General features: G+C 34.2%; 1 protein-coding gene across 5 annotated transcripts in view; it reads right to left on the minus strand.

The window, feature by feature from the left end:
* LOC136983014 (coiled-coil domain-containing protein 102A-like) overlaps nt 1-13403 on the minus strand; it is a 45215-nt gene that overhangs the window by 23492 nt on the left and 8320 nt on the right. For 4 of the 5 annotated variants that reach the window (XM_067279618.1, XM_067279617.1, XM_067279616.1 and 1 more), the window contains exon 2: nt 595-1457. In XM_067279618.1, the coding sequence (XP_067135719.1) occupies nt 595-1445 (851 nt within the window). In that variant the 5' untranslated portion in view covers nt 1446-1457. Of the gene's footprint in view, nt 1-594; nt 1458-12402; nt 12491-13403 lie in introns of all 5 variants that reach the window. The other variant, XM_067279615.1, reaches the window with a different exon arrangement.

Below are 13403 nucleotides of genomic sequence, written 5' to 3' on the forward strand. Positions count from 1 at the left end.
TATCTTGGTTAATACATGTCAGCTGTTATTATTATTAAATATAAATAATTTTTGTATCTTTTTTTTTTTTTTTATTGAATAAAAATTCAGAATGATCAATTTTATGAGAATGTGCTAATAAAAGTTAAATATTTTATATTCAATTATAAATAAAAATGATTTTACTAATTTTTCTTCTTTTTACAAAGACACTAACTTAATTTTTAATATCTGCAATATAATCAAGCAAAATATAAAAAAAAAGTTAAATATTAAAATTGTTGAGACTTAAAAAATTTCATATGATGTCAGCATACAATTACAGGAAGGCAATAAACTAAATTGTGTATGTGATCTCAACCTGCTTCCTGCTAAGAACTGCATTCTGTAGGATAGAAGTTTATGTTGTGTAACTTAAATAATGTAATTTACTAGTTTTGTCTTTATCTAACTCGTAATAAAGCATATTACAAAAACGAGAGGCCTGAATAATTCATTTAACAAAAATAATAATAAAACAATTGCAAAATTCTATAATAAATCTACTATTCTTTAAAATTTTTTAGATGTTTATGACTATGTTTTTTATATACTAAAGTAAAGAAATTAACATACTGCCTTTCAATTGAAATAGTTTTTGATGCCTCATCCAATCGTAATTGTAACATTGCAATTTTCTGTTCAGTCAATTCTTGTATAGGACTTGTAACTTCATCTATTCCCCTTTGAGATTTGCTCTTTTTATCATTTATGGAAGAAATATTACTACTCGTCACAGAATTAACCTCACTATTGTTTTTCTGTTGCAATAATTTATCTAAAAATTCTAAATCTTCGTTTGTATGTTGGCCAACATCTGTTGCATTTTGCCCACTTTTATTAGATAAATTATCTAAATTTGTAGGTCTAATTGATATTGATCCTTCATTATTTATTGATAACTTTTCAGCTGGACTTATATCTCTCTCTGCAGCAACTCTTTCTCCAATTTGTCCTGTCACATAAGGAACATCATTCTTTTTTTCATTCTGACCTAATTTGGCACCTAAAATTTTCATTTCTTTTCGAAGTCGATCCACTTCTGTTTCCAAATCTTGTTTCTCACGTTTCAGTGTATTGCATTCTTTCATAACTGCTTCTAATTTACCTCTAAGAACTCTAGCCTCTTCTCTAACTTTATTCCTCTCAGTTCTTACTTTGCTCCATTTCTCCCTCCAATTAGCAGTACAATCGGACCACCATCTCATTGTTTTTTCCATCTGAGCAGCTCTAGCACGTGCTTCTTCTAACTCTCTCAATCTCAGTTCTTCCTTGGCCTCCCATTCAGGATCATAATTATGATGATGATGGGATGATAATGAATGTTGTGAAATATCACTTGGCATTTCAGGTGTTTCTGACCATTGATTAGAAGTTCCACTAATATGACGTTTTACAGAACTAGCTGTAGATCCAGAATGGGACATTCTTTTTATTCCCTAAAAATTACAAAAAATATCTAGTTAATAATAATAATGAAAAAAGGTCATATTATTATTATTATTATTATGTTGGGTTAAGCTAGATATACTCGGTTAACACCGGTGGCTAAGTACTATGCCGGACCAAAGTCAAGGCATAGTAACCAAAACAGAAATTAAAGAAGTGTATCAGTGTGTGTGTCTGTATTCAGGAATTTTCTCACAATATGACATGTATTCAATATAGTGGCCTTCTGTAGAGTGATATATGTGTTTCTATTCAATTCTAATGTGCCCAGGCTTTTGTGTAGTGTGTGTGGTATGACACCTGTAGAGGAGAGAACAACAGGTACAATAAGCACCCTATCCATCCTCCACAGATGCCTTATTTCCTGGGCGAGTTCTGTGTACTTGCTAATTTTTTCAGTGCATGCGTTTTGTATATTGTGAGTGTTTGGAATGGATATGTCTATAATGTATGTGATTTTATTGTGTTTGTCAATGAGTGTGATGTCTGGTCTGTTGTGATAAATTGTTTTATCTGTGATTATGGCTCTGTCGTAGTACATTTTGTGCGTGTTGTTTTCCAATACTGTCTGTGGAATGTATTTGTAGTATGGTTCGTGGATGTCTACTAATTTGTGTTTCTTTGCAAGCTCTTGGTGTATTATATTTGCTACTTGATTATGTCTGTGTAAATAATCTGTTTGTGCCAAGAGCTTGCAACCAGAGGTGATGTGTTGTATAGTTTCTGGTATGATGTGACATTTTCTGCATGTGTCATTTGTGAGTGTTGCATCTTTGAGTATGTGTTTTCTGTAGTTTTTAGTATTTATGACCTGATCCTGTATGGCGATCATGAATCCTTCCGTCTCCCCAAAGAGGAATCCCCAAGCTAACCAGCTGTTTGACGCAGTTTTGTCAACAAAATCCTGGGCCAGATCATAAGGATGCCTGCCATGGAGTGCCTTTCGAGCCCACGATTGCTTAATGGTGTCTATGCTTTTTATATGTTGTGTTGTGTCCTTATGATGTGAGTGTAAGTTTAATGGTGTGTTATTCGAGTCTGCTAGAGTTACTGCTTTATGTAATTGTGATGTTTCTTGTTTTTTGTAGAAAAAACTCTCGCAGTGACTGTATTTGTTTGTAGTGAAGGTTAACTATGTCAATCAGGCCACGTCCGCCATCTTTACGTGGAAGGGTTAATCTTTCTGTGGCGGATTTAGGATGATGTTGTTTATGCTTAGTAAGTGTTGTTCTTGTTTTCCTTTGGAGTTGCTCAAGATCTGTGTGAGTCCAATGTATAACTCCAAAAGAATATGTGAGTACTGGGATGACATATGTGTTTATTGCTTTAACTGTGTGTTTTGCATTTAATTGTGTTCTGAGAATAGCATTTAACCTACTTTGGTATTCTTTAATTAATCTTTGCTTTATTTGTGTATGTTCTGTTAGTTTGGCCTGTTGGAATCCTAAATACTTGTAGAACTCGCCCTCTTCCATGGATTCAATAATGTCTCCATTTCCAAGTGCAAAATCTTCTTTCTTCAGGATTCCTTTTTCTATGTGAACTGTTTTGCATTTATCTAGGCCAAATTCCATTTGTATGTCCTTGGTGTATGAATGTGTGATTTGTAGGAGTTGATGAAGTTGTTTTTGTGTGGATGCATAAAGTTTTATGTCATCCATGTACATGAGATGTGACAGTGTAAACTGTGTTGTTTTTTTTGTGTCTAATATTGTAACCATATTGCGTGTTGTTTAACATGTTGGATAATGGGTTCAGGGCTAAGCAGAACCAGAGAGGACTCAAGGAATCTCCTTGAAAAATTCCTCGCCTAATAAAAATTTGGTTTGTTTGTATGGAAGTGTTACTAACCCTGAGATGTAGTGTTGTTCTCCAGTGCTGCATAGTGTTTTGAAAGAATGCAATGAGTGATGGATGTATTTTGTACATGTGTAGGATATGTAGCAGCCAACTGTGTGGAACACTGTCGAATGCTTTTCTGTAGTCTATATATGCCATGTGTATGTTTCTGTGTTGTCTGTGTGCTTGCCGTAGAATGACTGAATCTATGAGTAACTGTTCTTTGCATCCCCTGTGGTTTCTACGACAACCTTTTTGTTGTTCTGTTAGAATGTCGTGTTCTTCAACATGTTTGTATATTTTGTTTGCAATACAGGATGTCAATAATTTGTAGAGTGTTGGAAGACATGTAATTGGTCTGTATTGTGTGGGGTCTGTGGTATTGTTGTTTTTAGGTTTCATGTAGGTGATGCCCTGAGTAAAAAAATTTGGCATGTCTTGTGGATTGATGATGATGTGTGTTAGATGTTTAGCTAGTTCCTGGTGCAGTGATGTGAACTTTTTGTACCAGAAATTGTGAATGTTGTCTACACCAGGTGTCTTCCAGTTGTGTGTTCTGTTAACAGTGTATTGGAAATCATGTATGTTTATTTCAACACAGGGCATAGTTGGTATGTTGTGCAAGTTTCTGTTCTCCTCCTCGATCCAGCCTGCATCAGCATTGTGCGTGACAGCACTGGACCAAAGAGAAGACCAATATGTTGTGAGTTCTTCTTCTGTTGGTGTGCCACTGTGCTGTGTATCAGTGTTTGCTTTGTTATTGATTTGTCTGTAAAAGAGTTTTTCATTGTTTGTAAATAATTTATTTTGTTGTTTTCGTAGTGTACATGTTTTGTATCGTTTGAGTCTACGTGCTTTGGCAGCAAGTTTTTGTTTTAGTGTATCAATGTATTCTGTAATGCGTGTGTTGTGATGTTCATGTTTTGTGTGTGTTTTTATTTTCTTGAAAATGTTTTTGAGCTGTTTCCTTAATTTGGGTGTTATGTTGTTTTTAGTGTATTGTGTTAGCCTGCCTAATTGCTGTCTAATGTCATTTATTTGTGTTTCTATTCTTCTCTGCCAGGCAGGCTTGTGATAGAATTGTGTTTTCTGTGTATTTGTCTGTGATTGTACTTTCAGTCCATGGTGTGTCACTACTGTGACTGCCCCAGCATAAACTAATGTATGAATGTCTGCGAGTGTAGAAATTGAATGAATGTAGTGTGGTAGTAAGTGAGTGTTTACATAATTTAGTGTTTTTCCTACTTCCTTTGACGTGTTGATTTTTGGTATTCGTGGTCGTTGTGTGGGATCTGTACCTGTATATTTAGTGAGTGTTTCCTGAAATATAAGTGAGAGCGTATTAACTAAATCCAAGTCTATGTTATCAGTGATGGATGAGGAAGTGTCTGTAGTATCATTAGTGGTAATTGTTGTATGTGTGTTATTATCAATGCTTGTTGCTGGATTATCCTGACAGGTTACATGATCTTCATTAATGTTAGATGTTTCTGTCTGTTGATGTATTTGATCAGCAACCTGTTGTTTGATAAGTTCAAGTGTTGTTTGTGGAATAAGGTTGTTGTGTATAATTGTTCTTTTTTGATCAACAACCCTTTGTTCGGTGACAGTGAGATGAGGATACTGTTGTGTGAATCTATGGTGTAGTTGTTGTCTGTATGCTGTCATGTTTGTTTCGAGTTTTGTGATGGTGTAATAAGTACGGATGATAAACTCGTTCATTTCTACTGTCCATTTCATCCGTTGGCGTGGTTTTCCAGCCTTTGTGGTCTGTGGATGCATTGCCACAGAAACACCAAGGCTGGGTTGGTTCCTCACATCTGTTGAGGGCATTGCAGTAGCCATGCTTGGGCCGGTGCTGCTTTCGCCACCGGTCACCAAGGGAGACTGTGACCTATTTTTCGAACGTGAGCCTCTGCCTAACCCACGAACGCGGACCTTGTTAACCCGGGCGACGTCCGAGCCGGTATCACACTTTGATCTAGTTATTACCATGATGAATATCTCCACAGAATGTGGGCGTGGTCACTCTTAGCTTCATTTCTCCCCATAGACCTTACTGGCATGGGTGTCCCTACCAGGAGCTTATGCTCCAGCCTGCATTGCCCTATGGATCAGTAAAATTACTGGGCTCTCCCACCATCTAGTACTAAGGTAATGAAAAAAGGTCATATTATTATTATTATTATTATTATTATTATTATGAAAATTTTAAATTACTAACCTTAATACTATATCATAGTTAGTTTAAAATTCATAAATACTAATGACATTTTACATATTTTCAATATTTGATGCATGCAATGCCATGATGTTGTAAATGCCATTTTTCACTAAATACATTTTATTGAAGAATTGAATTCTAAATGCAATGTTTCTGCTGCAAAAAAAAAAATATTGTGGCAATAATGGCACTGTAAGTGGATATATTTTGAAGTTGAATTTATGTGAAGCCATAACATTTAAAGTGCCAGAGTACAAGTTACATGACTTTTGGTGCTTAAAATGTTGCAGCTTATATTTACATCATTTTGATACTCCAGAGAATTTGTAACCTAGTGAGTTTTTTACCACAATTTATTGTAAAATTGAAATAAATTCATTTACTAGAAACTGTTCTTTTACCTCTCCTGAAGAGTTTCTTTTTTTTTTTTTTTTGGCATTTACAACATTATGCCATTGCACACTTCATTTATTGTGTAAAATCTAGTTTTATAGTGGTGGCTGCATATCAGCAGGTCCTGCATAAAACAGGATTCAAGAAATTTATGTTGTACTACAAATAGTCCTAGATAATTGCCAAAACACTTATGTAACCACTTACAATTAACAAAAAACATGTTTAAAATGTTTTTATTTTTACTATATATACTAAACTTCATAATAGTCAGTTTATGTATTAATAGTCAGAATTTTCCTTTTACATTTAATGGTTAACACTAAGCATTTGCAAAGACATGAATCCATAAATATCAATTCTGCATAAAACAAGACTGCTTTATACTAGAAATTTTAGCTATAAGAAACTTCAGTTATATTAAAAAAAAAAAAAACAGGTAAATTATACTTTTATAAAATATAGCAACCAAAAATATTTTATAAAACTACCATTCTTTCAAAAACAAAAATATGAAATGATCCAGTCCTATATTCAGGCAAGTATCTAATAACCAAGCTTTATTTTTTTATAGACATTTTCAATGTAATTACAGTATCTTTAGATGACTAATAAGAAAAATATTGTTAAAATAATTCTTCAGAAACAATAAAATAATATTTTATAACATTAGATCAGTATCAGTTTTTAAAATTATTCATTTTAAAAGTTAATTAAAATTCTCAAAAATATTTTGAGAATTTTTTATATTCTTAAAATTATATTTAAAACTTTAATAATTGTGACTCAATCATTTGAAAAAGTTTTTGTGCAGATTAAGATATATAAAATAGTAAAACAATTCTAGAATTTAGTAATCTAAGAGCCGGTATACTTGGTACTAAGCAGAAAGTTATAAAATTAATATTCTTAAATTCTTATTAAATTATTATGTTGGGTTAAGTGAGATATACTCGGTTAACACCGGTGGCTGTGTACTATGCCGGACCAAAGTCAAGGCATAGTAACCAAAACAGAAATTAAAGAAGTGTATCAGTGTGTGTGTGTCTGTATTCAGGAATTTTCTCACAATATGACATGTATTCAATATAGTGGCCTTCTGTAGTGTGATGTATGTGTTTCTACTCAATTGTAATGTGCCCAGGCTTTTGTGTAGTGTGTGTGGTATGACACCTGTAGAGGAGAGAACAACAGGTACAATAAGCACCTTATCCATCCTCCACAGATGCCTTATTTCCTGGGCGAGTTCTGTGTACTTGCTAATTTTTTCAGTGCATGCGTTTTGTATATTGTGAGTGTTTGGAATGGATATGTCTATAATGTATGTGATTTTATTGTGTTTGTCAATGAGTGTGATGTCTGGTCTGTTGTGATAAATTGTTTTATCTGTGATTATGGCTCTGTCGTAGTACATTTTGTGCGTGTTGTTTTCCAATACTGTCTGCGAAATGTATTTGTAGTATGGTTTGTGGATGTCTACTAATTTGTGTTTCTTTGCAAGCTCTTGGTGTATTATATTTGCTACTTGATTATGTCTGTGTAAATAATCTGTCTGTGCCAAGAGCTTGCAACCAGAAGTGATGTGTTGTATAGTTTCTGGCATGATGTGACATTTTCTGCACGTGTCATTTGTGAGTGTTGCATCTTTGAGTATGTGTTTTCTGTAGTTTTTAGTATTTATGACCTGATCCTGTATGGCGATCATGAATCCTTCCGTCTCCCCAAAGAGGAATCCCCAAGCTAACCAGCTGTTTGACGCAGTTTTGTCAACAAAATCCTGGGCCAGATCATAAGGATGCCTGCCATGGAGTGCCTTTCGAGCCCACAATTGCTTAATGGTGTCTATGCTTTTTATATGTTGTGTTGTGTCCATATGATGTGAGTGTAAGTTTAATGGTGTGTTATTCGAGTCTGCTAGAGTTACTGCTTTATGTAATTGTGATGTTTCTTGTTTTTTGTAGAAAAACTCTCGCAGTGACTGTATTTGTTTGTAGTGAAGGTTAACTATGTCAATCAGGCCATGTCCGCCATCTTTACGTGGAAGGGTTAATCTTTCTGTGGCGGATTTAGGATGATGTTGTTTATGCTTAGTAAGTGTTGTTCTTGTTTTCCTTTTGAGTTGCTCAAGATCTGTGTGAGTCCAATGTATAACTCCAAAAGAATATGTGAGTACTGGGATGACATGTGTGTTTATTGCTTTAACTGTATGTTTTGCATTTAACTGTGTTCTGAGAATAGCATTTAACCTACTTTGGTATTCTTTAATTAATCTTTGCTTTATTTGTGCATGTTCTGTTAGTTTGGCCTGTTGGAATCCTAAATACTTGTAGAACTTCGCCCTCTTCCATGGATTCAATAATGTCTCCATTTCCAAGTGCAAAATCTTCTTTCTTCAGGATTCCTTTTTCTATGTGAAGTGTTTTGCATTTATCTAGGCCAAATTCCATTTGTATGTCCTTGGTGTATGAATGTGTGATTTGTAAGAGTTGATGAAGTTGTTTTTGTGTGAATGCATAAAGTTTTATGTCATCCATGTACATGAGATGTGACAGTGTAAACTGTGTTGTTTTTTCATGTCTGATATTGTAACCATATTGCATGTTGTTTAACATGTTTGATAATGGATTCAGGGCTAGGCAGAACCAGAGAGGACTCAAGGAATCTCCTTGAAAAATTCCTCGCCTAATAAGAATTTGCTTTGTTTGTATGGAAGTGTTACTAACACTGAGATGTAGTGTTGTTCTCCAGTGCTGCATAGTGTTTTGGAAGAATGTAATGAGTGATGGATGTATTTTGTACATGTGTAGAATATGTAGCAGCCAACTGTGTGGAACACTGTCGAATGCTTTTCTGTAGTCTATATAAGCCATGTGTATGTTTCTGTGTTGTTTGTGTGCTTGCCGTAGAATGACTGAATCTATGAGTAACTGTTCTTTGCATCCCTTGTGATTTCTACGACAACCTTTTTGTTGTTCTGTTAGAATGTCGTGTTCTTCAATATGTTTGTATATTTTGTTTGCAATACAGGATGTCAATAATTTGTAGTGTGTTGGAAGACATGTAATTGGTCTGTATTGTGTGGGGTCTGTGGTATTGTTGTTTTTAGGTTTCATGTAGGTGATGCCCTGAGTAAGAAAATTTGGCATGTCTTGTGGATTGATGATGATGTGTGTTAGGTGTTTAGCTAGTTCCTGGTGCAGTGATGTAAACTTTTTGTACCAGAAATTGTGAATGTTGTCTACACCAGGTGTCTTCCAGTTGTGTGTTCTGTTAACAGTGTATTGGAAATCGTGTATGTTTATTTCAACACAGGGCATAGTTGGTATGTTGTGCAAGTTTCTGTTCTCCTCCTCGATCCAGCCTGCATCAGCATTATGCGTGACAGCACTGGACCAAAGAGAAGACCAATATGTTGTGAGTTCTTCTTCTGTTGGTGTGCCACTGTGCTGTGTATCAGTGTTTGCTTTGTTATTAATTTGTCTGTAAAAGAGTTTTTCATTGTTTGTAAATAATTTATTTTGTTGTTTTCGTAGTGTACATGTTTTGTAACGTTTGAGTCTACGTGCTTTGGCAGCAAGTTTTTGTTTTAGTGTATCAATGTATTCTGTAATGTGTGTGTTGTGATGTTCATGTTTTGTATGCGTTTTTATTTTCTTGAAAATGTTTTTGAGCTGTTTCCTTAATTTGGGTGTTATGTTGCTTTTAGTGTATTGTGTCAGCCTGCCTAATTGCTGTCTAATGTCATTTATTTGTATTTCTATTCTTCTCTGCCAGGCAGGCTTGTGATAGTATTGTGTTTTCTGTGTATTTGTCTGTGACTGTACTTTCAGTCCATGGTGTGTCACTACTGTGACTGCCCCAGCATAAACTAATGTATGAATGTCTGCGAGTGTAGAAATTGAATGAATGTAGTGTGGTAGTAAGTGAGTGTTTACATAATTTAGTGTTTTTCCTACTTCCTTTGACGTGTTGATTTTTGGTATTCGTGGTCGTTGTGTGGGATCTGTGCCTGTATATTTAGTGAGTGTTTCCTGAAATAAAAGTGAGAGTGTATTAACTAAATCTATGTCTATGTTATCAGTGATGGACGAGGAAGTGTCTGTAGTATCATTAGTGGTAATTGTTGTATGTGTGTTATTATCAATGCTTGTTGCTGGATTATCCTGACAGGTTACATGATCTTCATTAATGTTAGATGTTTCTGTCTGTTGATGTATTTGATCAGCCACCTGTTGTTTGATAAGTTCAAGTGTTGTTTGTGGAATAAGGTTGTTGTGTATAATTGTTCTTTTTTGATCAACAACCCTTTGTTCAGTGACAGTGAGGTGAGGATATTGTTCGTGTGAATTTATGGTGTAGTTGTTGTCTGTATGCTGTCATGTTTGTTTCAAGTTTTGTGATCGTGTAATAAGTACGGATGATAAACTCGTTCATTTCTACTGTCCATTTCATCCGTTGGCGTGGTTTTCCAGCCTTTGTGGTCTGTGGATGCATTGCCACAGAAACACCAAGGCTGGGTTGGTTCCTCACATCTGTTGAGGGCATTGCAGTAGCCATGCTTGGGCCGGTGCTGCTTTCGCCACCAGTAACCAAGGGAGACTGTGGCCTATTTTTCGAACATGAGCCTCTGCCTAACCCACGAACGCGGACCTTGTTAACCCAGGCGACGTCCGAGCCGGTATCACACTTTGATCTAGTTATCACCATAATAAATATCTCCACAGAATGTGGGTGTGGTCACTCTTAGCTTCATTTTTCCCCATAGGCCTTACTGGCATGGGTGTCCCTACCAGGAGCTTGTGCTGCAGCCTGCATTGCCCTATGGATCAGTAAAATTACTGGGCTCTCCCACCACGCCCAGGTGGTGACCACGGGAGAGAAATTATTATTATTATTATTATTATTATTATTATTATTAAAGAAAAAAAATAAAATTAATCTAAACAACATATTTAAAATGTATTAGAATTGTTTAATTTTAAAAAGTAAACTGATATCTAAATAAAAGTTACATGATAAAACATTGTTTTCTTCCATAGTTATATTTACTCAACTACAGTATAGAAATATCAAAACTAAAGCAAATTATTTTTATTATAAGAAATGCTTACAGACATTAAAAAACTGAAATTTTCAATGTTCTTGAAAACATCAGTAAAACATGATCTAAAAATTATTATTGTTTGTTAAAAGTAATTTTTAAAGAATGATTTGATAATTTAAGACAAAATTATCATACAAAAGAATTTTTAAATTATCTTTAAGTTTACACAAAAAACAAAAGTATAAAAAATTAATTCCACTTTGTATTCTACAGATCATCTGCAAATATTCATCTTGATTCTGATGCAGAAACTTACAATTCACCTCATTTCAATAATATACCATATTGTACAATATGTGGTAATGTTACTATTTTATTATTAAATAATGCTTCTAGTCCACAATGTAAACTGAGATTAAATTCATTAGCCCAATTAAATATGACTATAATAAACTGGAGGGATTATCACATCCAGGAATGACTGGAACAAAGTAGGGTAGATGTACCAGTTTTGGCCAGTGTAGTACCAGTTCTGGCCAAAACTGGTACATCTACCCTATACTAAATTTTTTACAAAGTAGCCTTTAATTATATGCAATCAGTATACTTTCTTCCAGTCATTCCCTGATGTGATAAGCCCTCCAATTTATTATAGTCATATTTAATTGGGCTAATCAATTTAATCTCAATATTATATTGTTTAATTTTATTTTTAAAAATAATTCTATTGAATTTGAAAACAAACTTATAATTGCCGCCAGTGAATTGAGATAGCCTTAACAACGTTGTTTTGAAGATTGTCATTAGTCTCAAACCTCTGCCCTCCTAGCCGCATTTTCAGTTCAGGAAAGAGGTGGAAATCTTCACACATTAAAAAGTTCCAAGCTGGGTGGAAGTCTTCACCACCTTTAAACACCCAGCGTATAGCCCCAATTTAATGCCAAGTGACTTCCACCTCTTTCTTGAACAGAAAAAGTGGCCAGGAGGGCACAGATTCAACACTAATGACAATCTTCAAAACAACGTTAGGGCCCACCTCAAGTCATTGGCGGCAACATTCTATGAAGAGGGGATGGAAAAGATCATCCACAGATATGACAAATGCCTCAATCTTGATGGTGATTATGTTGAAAAATAACCAGATTTGTAGCTAACTTATGGTAATAAATTCATTTTGTTATTTACATTTGTCTTTTTTTTTATGGACCATCAGAGATTGAAAAAAACAGCCTACGTCAATTCCAAATGAGACAATCGAACTACAAACTAAAATTTTACTGAACTATTCAAGTCAGATGTTAATTGCTAATTCAGCAAAAATGTATTTTAAAAAATTTATTAAATAATTTAAAAACACTAAATTCAAATTCCTCAGTCAAAAGAAATGTTCATATAAATTTCAAGGGTTCTAACTGTTCAAGATTGTCCAACTTACACCTTGATCGTTCTCAGGTTAAAATTCAATGGCATAGTAAATTTGGTTCTTCTAAATTCAAAGAAATTCCTACGCATAGTAATTTTACCTATAAAAAAAAATATACAAACATACAAGCATGCACATATAAAAATATATACTTAATATAAAAAAAAATTAATTAACAATATTCAAATAAAAATAATTCATTACAACAATTAAAAAACAATTCTATCTGAATTGTTTTTGTACAAATTGAAGTGATTGCAAACACAAAACAAGTGAAAAATTTATTATTTCCTTTATTTGTGAATACATCAATACTCATTAGGTATTATTATTGCAACCTGTAAAATGTAAATTGATTTTATTGTAAAAATTGTAAATCTTTCTGAATCCAGAAATAAATTGCTTCTATTTTATCTATATTTACCCACTAACAGACATGAAATAGCAGCAAGTATGGATGATTCACAAATAAGTGTCTGGCAGGTCCTGTGCGAAGTCTCCTTCTGCAGATACTTTGCACAGGACCTGCCAGACACTTATTTGTGAATCATCCATACTTGCTGCTATTTCATGTCTGTTAGTGGGTAAATATCACACAGTATAAACCAAGACTTCCTCTTCAAACTTGACATTCTGGGTTGTAACTTTTGGTCCTCCATGTGCATGATATAGTACAGGGGTGGGCAAGCAAGAGTTCAGTGGGAGCCAAAATGTAGGTTTTGCAAAATGCATAGGAGCTGCAGTTCTGTACCGTTATGGCGGATAATATGGTAAGGCGCGTGATTTTATTATATAATATAAATATAATATAAAACAAATATTGAATTTTTTTAATAAACATATTTTCACAAAATTATAAAAATAAAATTGTAAAAATAATAATAAAAAACAGAAATTAACACTTGCAGCAAGAGCCGCATTTGCCCATGTCTGATATAGTATCTCTCTCTCTCTCTCTCTCTGGTAATGGTGACCGCAGTTAACATCTAATTTGCAAACATCTAGCAAGATAA

Source organism: Centruroides vittatus, unplaced genomic scaffold (genome assembly GCF_030686945.1).
Source record: "Centruroides vittatus isolate TY-2023 unplaced genomic scaffold, ASM3068694v2 contig_875, whole genome shotgun sequence".
NCBI classification, from domain to species: Eukaryota; Metazoa; Arthropoda; class Arachnida; order Scorpiones; family Buthidae; genus Centruroides; species Centruroides vittatus.